The sequence below is a fragment of the Habropoda laboriosa genome, unplaced genomic scaffold (assembly GCF_001263275.1).
Source record: "Habropoda laboriosa isolate 0110345459 unplaced genomic scaffold, ASM126327v1 scaffold92, whole genome shotgun sequence".
In the NCBI taxonomy this organism is placed as follows: Eukaryota; Metazoa; Arthropoda; class Insecta; order Hymenoptera; family Apidae; genus Habropoda; species Habropoda laboriosa.
The window spans coordinates 1,509,916-1,526,943 of record NW_017100268.1 but is presented as its reverse complement, the minus strand read 5'-3'; the positions used below and the strand labels follow the sequence as shown (position 1 = coordinate 1,526,943).

The 17,028-nt window shown below is 39.8% G+C and overlaps 1 protein-coding gene across 1 annotated transcript in view; it reads left to right on the top strand.

The window, feature by feature from the left end:
* Window positions 1-15,836, top strand: part of LOC108573438 (cAMP-specific 3',5'-cyclic phosphodiesterase 4D) — a 58,263-nt gene extending 42,427 nt beyond the window's left edge. The window contains exons 6-9 of the mRNA XM_017935888.1: window positions 10,802-11,039; window positions 11,827-12,213; window positions 13,176-13,427; window positions 14,022-15,836. Coding sequence (XP_017791377.1) covers window positions 10,802-11,039; window positions 11,827-12,213; window positions 13,176-13,427; window positions 14,022-15,836 — 2,692 coding nt within the window. The remainder of the gene's footprint in view (window positions 1-10,801; window positions 11,040-11,826; window positions 12,214-13,175; window positions 13,428-14,021) is intronic.
* Window positions 15,837-17,028: the final 1,192 nt, after the last annotated feature.

Below are 17,028 nucleotides of genomic sequence, written 5' to 3'. Positions count from 1 at the left end.
TTTACTATGGGCTACCAGCTACTCCGAGACTATTTACAACGGTGCGTGTGCGCCTCTGTGGAAGATACTTTGTAGGCATTCAATTTTCTTAGAAATATATCTTACAATGTCGCCGCAGTAACGACAATGGAGCTGTTAGTTCCACTTACAATGTCGCCACGGCGGTGACAACGGAGTGCAAAGGGTTAACAAAATAGTCCATTACTTTCCAAGGTTTCTGATCAAGATTCTGAGTGAAATTAAATCTACCTTTGAATTAACTCTTATTTATAAATTTTTAATTTTATTCGTTACTTAAATGAAAATCTGTACGTCGACTTTCACGTTTCACTGTAGCTTATGCAGTGACGTATAATCAGTTATTTCAAAATCATCACGATTCTTCACACAAACGAATACTTTCATTCACACTGTTTCCTTCTTGCCATCGACCATATTCAATTTCATTTTCAAGCGAACGCCCCTAAAAAGTTTCTCGCTAAAGCAACCAAACTACTCGCATCAAAAAGCCACGAGAGTTCACAGGCTTTGTATGCAACGCTTTGCTACAAGTTTCCGCGAATTTTCTTCATCGGCAAAGAAGCGCGGGCAAATCGCGAATTGTTCAAATTCGCGGAGGATTCGCGGCCTGACGAAAAACAGGACAGACGCGGAGATCTTAAAATAGGGAACGCCGTGTCCCGAGGCCAGGCTGGAACGCGGTGTTCCCTGGAAAGCTCGTTTTTCGCTTCCATCGACTGGTTCACGTCGATTTACGCGCGCCGACTGTTTGACAGCGATTCGATCGAGCCGATGTTTACACTCGCGCGAGTTTCACCCTGAAGAAGCGAGTCGACCAGCCGAAAGAGATCGAGTTTCGAAGCGATTCAACCGCGTTCCATTGCTGATCCATCGAACCTGGGGGGAATTTTCATGGTTCAGACACTCGGCAATCTAAATGGTCGTGTTGTATATTGCCGGCTTAATGCTGGTATTTTTGCTGGCTTTGAGAGGCGAGCGATGGACGTTGCAATCTCGATGACGCAAATTCTCGTGGATTGAACGATTTGAGTTTCATGAAAATCGAGAATTTATCATAAAAATTTGAAATTGAGATATTTTCGACAAATAGCAACGAATTTTCGATCAATCTTTGAAATTTTACTTTCAAGCCTCGTAAAAATTTCTATTTCTATGCGATATTTTTGACAAGTATCTAATATCGGGGCCTCCGTACCCAAATAGGAAACCTCGAAGGGAGAATACAGAGGAAGTCGTTGGCGCAGCGCGCAAAGCCGAAGGTCCAGGGTTCGATTCCCGTTGGGTCCCCTGAAAATTTTTTCGTCGGTTCCTACAAATAGCATTGAATTTTCGATATCAATCTTTGAAATTTTACGTTTAAGCGAAGTACAGTCTGTTCCACAAAAGCGTGGACGCGATATTTTCGAAACTTGAGGTCAAATGAGGGAGAGATTGTGTTAGCATAAAAATATGAAGTTCCCTCTAATACGCATTAGCTTTAAATCTCTTAGTATCATTTTTGTTACTGAGAAATACGGACCTTTTCGAGATGAGTACCGTGTACGCTAAACGTTTCGGTCTTACTCAATGTAAGAACAAATTCCCCACTTTCACACCACCTTCGACACCTTCACACCACCAATCACAACACACACGTAGTTTATAAAATAGCGAACACCACACGACACGGCAGACAATTTTCCGATCAGTAAGCTTAGCATTTCGCCCTCTGTTCACGTTCATTCACAAATACACAGTTTTAATAGCAAACTGTTGTGCGTTAATAGTCTATTTTCCGAGCACTACCCGAGTCCCCTATCCCGAGTAGATTCCTCAAATGGTCTGACTCGAAAAGAGGGACAATTATCGGTTTCGCGATCCGTAACAATCTCAATTATTTTTATACATACATATTACACCAACAGCAAGTTAATATCAAATTAACGGCAAGTTGAGTTAAAACAATATCAATTAATTTCAATAAATTAACCTGACATAATTGTAAATATCCTGAAACGTTCCTTTTCTTTTTTTGTTCTACTTTATCAGATTATGTAGTGTGATGTTTATTTAACCCCTTAACTTGCACGCTCGAGTTAATTCGAGCGCGCTAAACAGGCCAAACTGTGCACACTCGAGATAATTCGAGCGGCGTTGTATTTGATGCTGCTATAATTTTTCACACTCGAATATATTCGAGAATTGAAAATAACAATGTGAAAGCTAAGAAAAAGAATCGTGTTATTGATATTTATCATTTACATAGGATTGTAAGCTATAATACTTATTTATTCGAAAATAAAATATAGCCTTTTTCCATGGAACAAAAGCGCAGTATATCGAAATTGTCCACTAAAAGAAAAGTGGATTTTTTTTATTTTTTTGCCAAAACAATGTTCTAAAGTTTGTTTTTTTTACATTAAAAAAATTGATTTTTTTTGGCCGGTTTTTTTCAAAAAAACTGTGCGTTAAGGGGTTAAGTGCGTATTAGTTTATTAGACGTAGTTTCGATGTATATAAAAGTTTTTACAGAAAGAATTAATTTTCACAGAGATATCGCGTCCACGCTCTTGTGGAACAGACTGTATACAATTTACCGCTGTCGTGGAATTTATTCAAATTGATGGATCTTCGAGAATTTAACGTATACTTGTATCAGACAAACGTGACAGTTAAATAAAAAGGCATTCTTGGTTCATTAAGTTGTCCGCTTTAATCTCGCTCGAATATCGCAGAAACAGAAACACAAGTAGGGGAAAGACGGTGTCTTTTGCACGGTCAAAGTTTCAGCAGATTATTAAGTTGAAGCATAAACGTGACTGGGGAAAAGAGGTTAATTAAATTCTTAACTCTGTGTAATTATTTCCACTGTTAAACGACCACTACTTAAGCTCGTTTCGTTCAACTTCCTATTTACCCTCGCTTTTCTAAAATAAATTCACCTGTTTTCGGTGCAGCGTGTAACAAAGGAGCATGTCAAAACTACATCCTGAAGCAAGTATGCTTCAGCTGTGAAGTATTATTTCAACGAAGTCAAGTTCTCGTTTGCGTTAAGTGTCCTCGTCTGCGGCAACAGTTTCTTCCTCTTTTACTCCGTCCTATAAATTTTTCCTACGAGCCGATATATATCGTCGAATAGGGCTCGTTTATCGCGGACAAACGTTGAATCGCGTTCAATTTGTTCCACGTGTAATAAAGTACGGATGTTAAGGCGGGCAAGAAAGCTCATCCTACGTGTTTTCAAATGCCAGTTACGTTCGCGAGTAGTTTTAATAACTGCGAAACTTTGATGTTCCCGCCAGACATTTAAATGTCAAGTTATAAATAAGAGGCTGCCGCTTCTGAGCATAATGCCGAAGCCGATACGCTCGATGCAACCGTGGATAGCAGATTTAACGTTTGGTAAATCACGTGAACTGCGTTGGCGCGTGGGAAGGAAATTTGTTGGATCGGATTGCTGTTGATAACGAAGTTCGCTTGTAATTGAAAGTAACGCGAAAAGGGGAGAAGAGGTGAATGTGTTTTGTGAATGTTGTTGAAAACATTGAAATGTTGTTGAGAAGTAATAATCCTATATTGTGTTAATTATATTACATATCACAGAAAAATTTTGTGCTGCAATTTTATTCAGAGAATTTCTACCGAAGCTGCGCGATATTATTTTTTGTTATATGTATACAGAATGAGCCATATGATTATCTTCCTTAATTATGGTGGTACGAGGAAACTTTAATACGTAATTTAAATGTTTCAAAGGGTGAACAAGGCGGAAGAAAAGTTTTTTCGACGAAAGAAATGGCAAACAACGAGGGGAAGTTCCGTATTTGGTTAAAAATTTTAGAGTGTACTTTGGAGTCGTTAAAGAAGCACATACATTTATGTAAATTGAAAGAAAATTTTTCCCCTTTGAAACCATTTAATTGTGTTTCTAATTTGTCGAGAGAACAAGATCGAAAGCAAGATTTTGTATATTTTTCTGTGGTAGCTGTGATGAATAATTTTCATATTTTTAAGCTTTCCAAACTTTTAACGTATGCAAATTAAAAAGGATTGACGAACTTTGATCTTTCTCTATTTTCTTATTTCGAATAAAACAAGCGGTTTTCGAGTGCCTCGAGAAATCAAAAATTTCTGAAATTCAATTTTTCCAACGTTTTAAGGATAAAGCGTTTTTAATTAACGAGCGTTACTTGTTCGAATATATCCATTTTATCACTCTTTCTCAGCACCTTTATATATGACACACGCACAATGGTTTTCCGTATTATCCATTCAGACAAGTTTCATTAAAATGCGTTCCTCCGCGTCGCGTTCTTTATGCATTCACGCGGCGAAGATCTCGCGACGCGTCGCGGGCAACACGTTCGAAATCGTTTCGTGAGCGATTAAGCCCGCGGCCCGTGGGACTTTCGCGAAGATTACGCTGAATTACGGGGACAAATTGAATTTCGAGGCGGATTTTACGGTTCAGCCCGCTCAGGAGAATTCACTTTTCATTCTCGAAACAGCTGGGATTCCATCGGGGACCTCTCTCGGTGCAATTTTATTCCTGATTCCCAAACGAAATTTTCGGAACAGAACCTGGAAAAGATTAACATATTTCGCCTCGAGTGCGAAGCTATTTTCAACCAATTTCGCTCGAAGAAACTATTTTTCACGCGGCTTAAAAGGATTTACATTTTTGTCGAGTAGAATCACTTTTCTGTTTAATCAGATTCCTTAAATCGTGCAAATCGACGATTTAGTTTTAGTCGAGTAGGATTGAAATTCTTCAAAAGGAATTTTAGGGTAGTTTAAAATTAATTTTTGCATATATTCGTACAAAAGTAATCTGGAATTTTGATTAATTTTCAGCTGTCGCTTGAAAATTGGTCTAGATAGGGTTATTCTAACAGATGCATCGTATTCTCTGGACTCTTCTACTTAAAAGAATGCGTATATTGTTCGTTGGCTTCTTACAAAGTAGATGGACAATAAAATGTTTAGTAAAAAATGAGTTTACGTTATCAGAAGAATAATATTCCCTTTCTCTCTAATGGTAACGATAATTACGAGGAGTGACATGAAAATTTTGATCGCTATAATATAATTAGACAAAATAATTAGAGGCATAGAAAACAAACAGTCAGTTTCGTATTTCATTTAGAACTTTTCTCTCCCAGTACGGTAGAACAGTTAATAATCACAGAAATTTTCACCGTAAATCCTTTTTTCTTAAATGGGATCAATATGTGCATAATAATAACGAATGTAACAGCAGGTATGAAAACACATCGATACGTTCCCCCCTCGTAATAACAATATATGAAAAAAAAGATAACAAATCTCTCTCGCTCTTTTTCACACTCATACGTGCTCGATTTAATCAACGATGTAAGAGGGAATAGCCGATAAAAATTTCACGTCACGTTTCGCGTAACTTTTATGCGATTTTTAAAATTCGTTCTTAAATCATTCATGAAGTGTAACGATATGGCGTGTTCCGTGTGACAAAAGTCCTGAAATCCTTCGGAATGACTGTGAACTAGCGCGATATTTCCACAGTTAATACTACTTTCGAACTATCTTCCAGGTACTCGAGAAAGAACTAGGCGAACTTTCAAGGAGATATCTGAAAACGTAACGGGGAGTTTGCTAAGCAGGATAAATTAAGGTAGAAACTCGAATGCCTTCACTTGACTTACGATTTTTCGTTTGCTGATTACGCATCTAAGCGTCAGCTATTTAGCGTTTTAGTGCCGTATTAAGTAAGAAAATCTGATGCACCGTAAATTCGTTACACTTGGTAATCCTCGGTCTTACGAATTAAAACGAAAGTTAGAATTGAAATTAATTTTTGTTACTAATGGAACTGTCTTTGTCGCGTCCAAGGATTTAATGTATTCAACGAATCTTCAAGAATTCTTAATCGAGAAACGTTTAAGTTAACTGTGTAACAGAGAATTTCTCTAAATCTCCACGGGAGATATTTCAAAATTCGACAATAACAGCAAGACGATCATATCGCACTCGATTTTCGTGTAACGAAACGAGCGCTTATCGTGTTTTCGTCTGCCGCCTCGCTTTTTCCCCATCCCGTTTCCCCCCTTTCGCGGTCATTCGATTCCCTTTATAAAACGCATCACCGGGAGAATGTCGAGACTCGAAAACAACCGTTCGAGGGCTTTTCACCGGGAGTATTTATCCCGGAGAACGCTGACAGCTTGGGCAAAGCGAAGGATCTATTTTTTTTCTATTTACTCTGTTTCAATTTAACTTTCGTACTACGTTTCTGTATTTCTAACGTTTTTCAACACGTCGAAATGTACAGGCGTCTTCTTTTTATAATTTTCTGCTGCACGTGTTGTCGAATTCTCGCGGATGGTGTTTGTTGGGAAAGCAATTAGATCAGAAAGAAATCGTGCGCCGTGAATATGGAAAAAATTTGAAGGAAGAATTTTAGGAACAAGTCTTAAATACAGAAAAAAATACGGGCAATAATATTAAATTATGATGAATTCACAGCGTGAACATGGAAATTGTGTGGACGAAGAGTATGGAAAGGAATTGGCGCAAAAATAAACGCGAATCGATTTTCGCGGGAAAACAAGAAAAGTAAGTCGAAGCAAATGTGTATTGGGTGCACGTATGCAAATCGTCGTTCGCGGAAACCGCACGAAAATACGCTGGATTGTATCCGTGAATGTCGAAAGGTAAAATTATTAAGCGGTTACAGTCGATAACACTTTTTAACTGGGTTTAACGTTTGGCCGGGATTTTTCTTTTAGATTGTTTTTCTTCCAGAACGAAAATAAAAGCAGTATTTCAATTTCACGGATGAATCTTTTTAATCGATGGTCGAATCGCGTTGAGTGATCAACGCGCGATGAAACGAAGCGAAATTCTTGCTCGACTATTTGGAATTTAAGGTTCTTATTTATCGAGGCGCGTGAAATGGTAAACTGGGCGTAATTTTGTGCAGATGAGGTATTTTTCTAAGCAAAAAGAAGTTTTGTATAGGTTTGTATTTCGTTGTTTCTCTTTAGACATTCGACAATTTCTAATTTTCTATCATGTCTTTTCACTATAAAGTAAAGACTGGAATTTTTTGCGTTTTGGCATTATTTATTTTTAACTTAAAGGTATAATATTTTCACTGAACACTGACATGATTATATTATAACTTAGTCACTGATATAATAATGATATCACGACTTAGTGTGTATTGTCAAAATGTGAAGAAGTATTTCACCAGTGTCCCCATAATTTATCTTCAACATAAATATATAAAATGTTCACTGACGAGGATGCACGTCATATTTTCACTGAATTCCGCTGATCGCAATTTCTTAGAGTATGCATACACCACCGGCCAAAAATTTCGAATCAGTTTACACCAAAATTGAATCTGTTGCTAATTTTTTATAGATTCGAAACGATGTTGTAGTGATCAATAGCAATTTACCCCATTTCGATTAGTATAAATTATAAAAAATTCGTTAAAATGTTCTTAAAATTGCTTACTTTTTTCTGGAAATTTTTGTGTAACTTGCAATGCACAGTGATCCCAAACTTACAATACTCGAACTCCTCGCGGCGAGCGCTATACAAGAGCAAAGAGGTTGATCTATCGGAAGAACGAATTTTCCTTTAGAATACGTAAATGTAATGCTCGAACTCCTCGTGGCAGACACTAGAGGAGCAAGGAGGTTGATCAAGCAATGCTCGACGTATTAGACGAAGGAATATTTCCATTGGAGAATTTTTATTCGCCGTCTCACATCTTGTTCGATCCCGGTGAAGGATAATCCTCGACGGTAGGAGGCTCCGTTGCGTTACCGCGAAATGCTATTAAACTACCGTTATCTCTGTAATAACCTGTCATTGCCAGGTTATAATGGTGAGCGTCACAAAGCGAACATTATCGCCGTGCCCCGATTTGATGCGCGAACTAAATGCGGATTGCCAATTAGCGGTCTTCCCTACCACGTGCCTCTGCTTGATCTCCTTTATCCTATCTCGATCTCGACACATCGGCTCCCACGTAACTTTGGAAGAGATGTTCTCTGTCTCTCGTAAATGTTGCATCGATCGTTTGTCTACGGTGTCCTTTGTTCCTCTGAGAAACTTCAATTAAGCAGTTTCCAAGGAAAAAATAGAAAATTTGACTCACCTCTGAGCTTTCCTTTTTAAAACTTACTTGTTCTTTTGAAAGTTCACCAGTTCTTGGATCAAAAGAGTAGGCATACTTAGGGACGATAGTATAGGAAAAGGTGACAAAATTTAACTTATTTCTAACGTTGTGTGAGAGATAGTATGAATCTAGAAGTTAATGTCGTTAATTTTTTTAATACTGTTCATTTTTCAGATTATTGAATTGAATATTTTAGACGATTTAAGGTAGTACGGAAAGAAATGGTGTCACTCGTCTTTGTGGTACTCTTAGATGGACATTTCCAATCGATACAACATGTGAAATTTGTTATAGAAGCTTTTAAAAGGGTGGTTTCAGTTGTGGTTCGAACATTAACGTATATTTCGATGAACGGTAGTTTTATTTTAAAAGAAGAAGTTAGAAATTTAACTTATTTTTCAACCCTTATTTTGTGATATGTAATTCCTTTGGAAAATTTACCAATTTTTTCAATAAAGAGAAAACCTATAAAAATGACTCGGCTCATCTTTATGATAGCTTTAAATTGACTTTTCCAATCGACACAAATGGTGAAATTTATTGCACAAGCTTTTGTAAGGTAGTTTATGGTTTGTACAATAATGTATAGTTCGAAAATAGGTACATATGTATATGGAACATAGTGATTGATGAAAGTTATCGACGAACGATATTTCTAAAATTCAAGAGAATACGTTCATACACGTGCACAACGTCCAATTTAGTATAGTATAATATTGTGGTCGAATATTGAGTTGCATTGTTAATTGAAGCTATTTCAATATTGAATTTCAATTATCAAATGAAATCACAAAACACATGTTCCATCAGCTATACACTGAATATGAACTGTTGCAATTAATTCTATCTTCTTTACATTGTAGATTGAAATTATGTCTAATCATACTTAATTGACGTAATAATTATCATACTTATGCATCTTCGAAATTAATATCAATATTTGCAGAATAAAGTAATTCACTTTTTTGTTTATTTCTGAAAAAGTCTTTTTTCTTGAATGAAAATTACGTCATATCTGCTGTTTCGAACAATTTTATATAAGTATATACATTATTGTATTACACAATATAGGGAAATTTGCATTAAACAATGTGGTAATGGATATATGTGCCTTCAAAATTAATATCAATATTCACAAAATAAAGTAATTCACTTTTTTGTTTATTTCTGAAAGTCTTTCTTCTTGAATGAAAATTACGTCATATCTGCTGTTTCGAACAATTTTATATAAGTATATACATTATTGTATTACGCAATATAGAGAAATTTGCATTAAACAATGTGGTAATGAATATATGTGCCTTCAAAATTAATATCAATATTCACAGAATAAAGTAATTCTCTTTTTTGTTTATTTCTGAAAAAGTCTTTCTTCTTGAATGAAAATTACGTCATATCTGTTGCTTGGAATAATTTCATATAATTATACATTATATTGCACCATATTGGGACATTTGTACAGTGTATTAATGATGATCGGCCACGCATATCGTCTGGCACGTTACTCGGACAAATCGATACATCTCTAATGTAATTCCAATCCGTTGTAGGTTAGGCTCCATGTTGATTTAGTTCAATAAGCGGATAACCCATTATTCCACAAAGTACTGAATGTCAGCCAACAACTGTACTCCGATGAAATGACATATTAATCCGATTAATTTCATCCGGACGACGGGTAAAAGCGATGACGTTTACGATTTCAAAGGAGCCGCGATGCTTTTCAAAGGAAGATCAACTCGTCGCTTCTCTCTCTCTCTCTCTTCCTTCTCGTAGCGAAATGATGGCTTTGGAAATTATCATCTCGGTTTGTAGCTCTTCTCTTAGAGGGAAGCAAGTAATTAAGTAGAAATTGCTACCGTGAAGCGAAGTCACACGGCTCGTTGAAAAGACAAAGATTGTACAATTTAACGGTTCGTAGGTGAGAGTGCTTAGCCTTGTTTTTGCTTTTAGGGTTCTGGGATTGGTAATCTGTCGAGTGGCAAAATTGAATTTAATTGCGAGCTTCGAACGTCATTCCGAATTTCTTCTAACCTTTTCGCGCAATCTACACGTATACGTAATCTTTCCCTTGAATTTTCTTAGTCCTGCGGAAATTTCTAGAGATATTCTTGTCTCTTTTTAGAGAAAATCAGTTTGAATTTCGTTTGGTCTTGTCGTTAACGTGAGATATGAATGTCTACCTTTTTGAAGGATATTGTGTAATAAATTCAGCCCTTACAGAGATTCTAAACATTCTAAAATTATATCTGAAAATGGAAATTCACAAAAATCTTAAGCTTCAAAGATTACATCTAACACTGAAAATTACTCTGATAATTACGAATTTCCTAAATATTAAAACATGAATTTCTGCCGTTGAGAATAATATGCGATAAATTCAATCCTTACCAAATTTCAAGTTTCAAGGATTACATTTAAAAATGAAAATTACTCCGATATTTCTCGAAGTAGAAGAATTGGAAGCTGATGTCACGCTTGATACACCGTCGCAATTAAAAAGCCACGTCGTCAGAAGTAAAAATCGAACCAACCTTGGCAATGAAATTTAATCAAAATTCTCCTATACCTTTGTTGCACAACCGAAGTTACGTATTTACGAAGTGGATGTTCATGATTGTGCTTCAGCGATGTGTCAGTGTCAGCGAACGTTCGAGAGTGGCTGCGCTCGCCGGCTTTCGATGCACGGCAATGGGAAGACGAAGAACTTCTGCTGATGCTGCAAACGATGTTCGTCGAGCTGGACCTACCTCAAAAGTTTAACATTCCTTTACCAATCCTGAGGACCTTCCTGTATGAAGTTTACAACAACTATAACGAAGTGCCATTTCATAACTTTAGGCACTGCTTCTGCGTAGCGCAAATGGCAAGTATATATACACACACACACACAAACATATATATCTCGTTAAAATACGATGCACGGATCTTACGTTGCTATCTAATTGCGACGTATTTCGTTTTAACGAATGGCTTGTAGGCATCCTTCCCCGGTGATGATACATACACGATCTAAAAGTACAATTCACGAGTATCGTTTGCGTTTTGCATATTGAAACGTTGAGTAAATTTTCAACTCGAGAAGTAGAGGAAGCAAGTGAAAGGAAAATTAGAGGAAAAAGGAGAAATTGTCAGAAATCTTCTTCTGACAATTCTTTAATATTAATTGTCCAGACTTCGTTTGAAATCAAATAAAAAGGAATGTTCTACGAAATGGTCACGAGTTAAAAATACCTTTTTCTCCTGCGGTTTTCGCAAGTTTCAGATGCAAAAATAAGCGAAGTTTCGAAAATATCGATCTGATTTTCGGTTAGAACGATAGCAATATATGCTGTGAAAATACAGTATAAAGAAGAAAGCGATCGGTCCAATAGTTTTCGAGAAAACCTTGGGAGAGTTTCAGAAAACTTCGTTCCGAGGAAATTGCGTTTGAAGATTTTCGAAGATCTGCTTCAGGCATTGAGTCACTTAAACTCTCGTAGCTCTCGCAATTTGTCCAATTTCGAAAAATTGTTCGACAGACATATCCTCGGGATTATCGATTTCTTTCCCCTTCGAACATTAGAATACCGAATTAAGGTGAAGTACCAGTGAGAATGACAATTAAGAAAAATGCATCGAAGTGTAATTTAACGAAATCTACGTGATCGCAGATGTACGCGATAGCCTGGGCAGTGGATCTTCCGTCACGAATCGGCGACCTGGAGGTTTTTATACTGATCGTCTCCTGCATCTGCCACGACCTAGATCATCCGGGGTACAACAACATTTATCAAATAAACGCCCGTACAGAGTTGGCTCTGCGTTACAACGATATCTCACCACTGGAGAACCATCATTGCTCCGTGGCCTTTCGTGTCCTCGAGGCGCCGGAATGCAACATCCTGGCGTCTTTGGACAATGCAACCTATCGAATCGTACGCGAAGGGATCATCAGATGTATTCTCGCGACGGACATGGCCAGGCACAACGAGATCCTCGGCCAGTTTACCGATATCATCCCGGAATTCGATTATTCTAGCAAGGCTCATATCAATTTGGTAAGTTCTCACTGCTGTCCGCCTCTTGACAAATAGATTCGCGTAATTTCCAATGGGATGTTTCTCGTTCGTTACTTCCAGAGCTGGGCAAAGTATCATTTCAAACGGTAATCTGTTCTATTTCAAATTCCAACGTAGTATTTTATTCGAAGGATATGGAGAATAGTCGGGTTTCATTTTCAAATATTTCATTTATCTTCGTTTATTTTCAGTTTGTTCGTAATTAAGCGAGTAGCCGGAGCTATGAAAATTTAGAGAAATTTATTGTTGGAATAAAAATATTTGATCTGCCAAAATTTCGCACACTATTTAAAATCGCGTTTATTCCAAATATTTTCAAGTATTCTTTCCTTAAATTTTATCCAGCTCTGACTATTTCTTTCCAGTTTACAATACTTGTTATTAGATAGTGAAAATTTGCAGCGTATGGAAAAGAATTTTTCGAAAGACTCTCGTTTAATATTTACAATCCCCTTGCAGAGTATCAGTCGACGTATAGAACGTAAGAAAAAATGTCTTCAGTTATACGCTTCCTATGCAGAGTGTAAATAAACAGAAAATTCACCTCACTTCTTCTCGTCGATTTGGAATGTAAATAATTCCAATTCTATTGTCATTTCCATTTATATCGACCAATTTTCAAAAACAAGAACTAAAAGAAATTCCTCAGATTTGACCAAATCACATGCATAGATAGATTTAGATAAGAGTATAGATCAGGCATGGGCAACTTTTCCTAGTTCGGGGGCCAAATTATCATTCATTCGTATTTCATTTATTTATAATATAAATTTTACAATATAACGAGCGACATAGCAATTTAATGTGAAGATTAAGGACAAACTTGACTGAAATAGGTCAGGGCCGGGGGTTGCCCATATGTGGTATAGATCGTCAATTGAATCTCGATTGAAGATTTACCTTGGAACACTGTTGAAAGGTCGTAATTTCTCGTTTTGCAGTTGTCCATGATCCTCATCAAAGTAGCGGACATCAGCAACGAGGCCAGACCTATGGAAGTCGCGGAACCATGGCTGGATAGGTTGCTTCAGGAATTCTTCAAGCAGAGCGACGCGGAGAAGTCCGAGGGGCTTCCAGTTACGCCGTTTATGGATCGTGACAAAGTAACGAAGCCCTCGTCCCAGGTCAGCTTCATCGGTCTCGTTTTACTTCCTCTTTTCGAGGCCCTCGGTGAACTGTTGCCGGAACTGCAGGTACTTCCACGCACTTTTATCGTTAAAAGTACAGCTGGCAGTTTGATAGAGAAAAGTTTCGTTTGAATTGTTCGGGTGATAGGAGACTAATAGGGGCAAGATAAGTGTGCAGCATGATAGCACTTTGAAGAAGCTTATCGCAGTCCGTCCGTTTATTAATATAAACTTCACATTACATGAATTGTTCAGGAAACACGAAGATTTTGGAAAAAGTATGTATATTTAGCGAACAATAGCATCGAAGTTACGTTATTATAATCCGACTTGTGTTTATGTATATAGCGTGTGAAAGGATTAAATGATATATAAGGTAAATCGAATCCGTGAGAATGAATTTAGCTTTCGAGACGTTACGACACACATGTACGTATTATCAGATGGATTTATTCGAAAGGACTACCATCGCATTAGTGGATAGTTGATTATTTCACTGTGAACATCTCTGAACGTACCTTGTCATCGTGTAGATTTAGCTTGAGTAATGACAGGAGATGAAATTAGTACGACGATAAAGTGCATTCAATTGGACGTATTATCGAAATCGATAATTCGTCTCGATTCTCAAGAGGCATAAGAGAAAGAATTCTGTTTCAGAGCCTAATTGTTCAGCCGGTGAGGGAAGCGTTGGAGTACTATCGGAAACTGAACGAGGCGGCGAAAGACGAGCGACATCATCGGAAAAGCGTGGCTGACTTGAGCGAATCGACGCCGATGATGATGACGCCTGGTAGCACGGTGTCGGCGAGCGTCGTCAAGTCCACCTCGTCGCACAGTATGCGCTCGAAACGTTCCACCGGCACGTTTCACTCGCGATCTCGATCCACCGACGACGACATCACGGAGAATCTGACGGGGGAGGACGCGGAGAACCTCGAGAATTCCGACGTGGAGACAGCGACGGAGGTGGAGGTGAGCGAGAAGACGTTGAAGTTCAAGATCTCAACGGAGGGGACGTTGGCTGGGCCGGCAACAGGTAGGAAAAGCTACCCGGGTAGCCGGAAGGGTAGTCGAGAGAAATCATCATTGGATTATCATAATCACGACCTGGCCAGGGCTGTCAGGGAGCACGGACGCGAAAGAAGACGCAGTAAAGGAGAGAATCCTAGCAGCGATCTGAGCTCGCCTGTCAGCGCGATGTCCGCGGAGGGAACCAGGATCCTGGAGGAGCTGGAGAAGCATGAAACGGTTCTGTTAGACGGGAAATTGAACGAACGAAGGCTGATCGAGGGTAACGGTAACGTGGTGGTCGAGACGCAGCAGAGGAACAACCTGAAGAAACTGACGAGTAGTAGTATAGCGGAGAACGATCAGGAGGTCAGGTCTAGTCGCAAAGAGATTCAGAGGGAGACGGTGGTCGGGCTCCGGTGCTGTTGCGAGGACAAAACTGAATCGAACAATCACAAGTCCATTTTCTCGAGATTGAGGAACTTCACGGATCGGTTGAGCATCAGCTTCGACTCGAAGGATCCTCCCACGTCGAAACCGACGAAACACGTGTCCAAGTTGTTGAACAAGAGCAACTCGGTGAGCAACGCGGCGGCCACGGCGACCACCTCTTCCAGGCACAACAACTCTCTGGTGGTGTGCAAACGTTGCAACCTAGCGAAACCCTCGATGAAGGAGAGCAAGGCTATAGCGACGGTGGTCGAGCTGTCCTCGGTGGACAAGCGGGCGATGACGTTGCCGAAGGTGAGGAAATCGACAGACTACAAGAACAAGAGCTGGAGGATGGTGTTCGTGAAGGAGAAGAGATCGTCCGCTTCGTTGGAGGCTTTGCCAGGCGCGATGTTGGACAATTCGTTGTCGAAACACCGCCGGAATTTCTCCAATCCGGAGGGTAAGTCGCAGAGTATGAGAGAGATGAAAGGTCAGAAGAGCTTGGACATCGAGTTCAGGGAGATCGAGGTGCGCACGAGTAAGCAACAGCCGGAGATCGTCGTGAAGGCTGAAGGCGGGTCGAGAGAGGCTGTGCAGGAAGATACGAGCAAGGTAGAAATTCGAAGAAGCTCGGCTAGTATGGAGGACATCTCGAAGATGACGAAACAGACTGAAAGCGTGATGCTCGGTTCGTTGGAGCCAAAGAAACCGGAGGAACGTCCTCACACGGGTAGCCTGGACTCGATGCTGTGCAAAGAATCGACCAAGTCACGGAAGAAGCCGACAACCTATACAACGGCGGCAACGTCGAAAAAGTCCTCGCCGGGTTTGTTGTCGCGATTCAAGTCCGGTATGAGCATCGACAGCACCAGGAGCAACAGCAACAGCGACTCTTTGCACGATCAGAACTCGCAGTCGCCGAGCGGTTGGATCTCTTCCCTGACGGCGAGCTTTCGGCCGAAGAGGCAGGTTACCGAGGCTCCTTCATCGTCGCATCCTCCTCGTTCACCGAGTCGAGAGGAGATCAAGTGATACGGCCTGGTGGTCGAGGACTCATCCGAGAAACAGTTGTCCGGCCTGCACAGGTGGCTGGCTGAGAATATCCTTTGTTGCAGCGGATAGAAAACGTGCACCCGTTTCGTTCGTCGATCCTCGAACGAGGGCTACTGCTTTTTCGCGCGTTTAGTCGAGAGACAGAGAGAGAGAGAAAGATCGATGATCACATCGGAGGGAGAAGGAGACGGAGCCAAAGATCGTTGACGAAGGCTGAGAATTAAAAGATGATCGAGAGATATCGTGACACTGGAAGCAAAAGGATTCACTAACGATCAGAAAGTTCTTCTGACGTTGCTACTTCGACGCGGCGACTTGACTTGGTTCGATTCTGTCGTGAATCGTGTCTGTCCTGTTAGTTTTGAAAACGATTGTTTAGCTCGACCACGCGCGCCAGGTGTTGTTCTTCGTAAGAAAACAAATTTCCGATGAGGCTTTTCCCCGGGTCGATCGAATCGCGACACGATCTTCCCGATCGATCGATCAACGGGGCATGAAACCGTACCAATCCTCTGCCCAACAGAATCTGCATTCCGCCAACTGAACAAGTCCGTGCGGCAGACTGGGTTCGCGAAATCTCGTAATTATTTCCGCGCGAGAGACGAGAAGAAATTCGACGATTAATCCGGGTCGTGTGTACTCGGTTTTCGGACGACCTCCAATCGGTGCAACTGTAACTTAGGCGACTTCCGGACGGGCCTTCTCATCGCCGAAGAAGCAAACGTTCGCACAATGTATTTGACTGTTCTGCCGCATCGAAGGACAGCTTGGGAAACTATTATAGAACGTAAACAAAGCCGAAAGGGGAAGAAGAGGGGAGCAGGGAGAGGAAGAAAGTCTCTCGAACGTTGTGCGAGGATCAAAACAACACACGATTAATAAAATAAACAAAAAAGCGAAAAAAAAGAAGATGTCTTATAGTACGTGCGTGTAGTATGTCGATTAGCTGTTTCCAAATGTAGCCAGAGACTGTGTGAGTGTAATTAACGTTCGTGTCGAAGCCAAACTGTCGAACAGCTGGCAAATACCAAATATATGTATATTGCTCCTAATTATCGATCTCCGTTCCGAAAGCAGAGTGGATGAAAGAGGCGCGAAAGGGAGGGAGAGAGTGAGTGTGTGAAAGGAAGAATAGAGAGAAAGAAATTGCGAACGACGAAATTTCGAATTG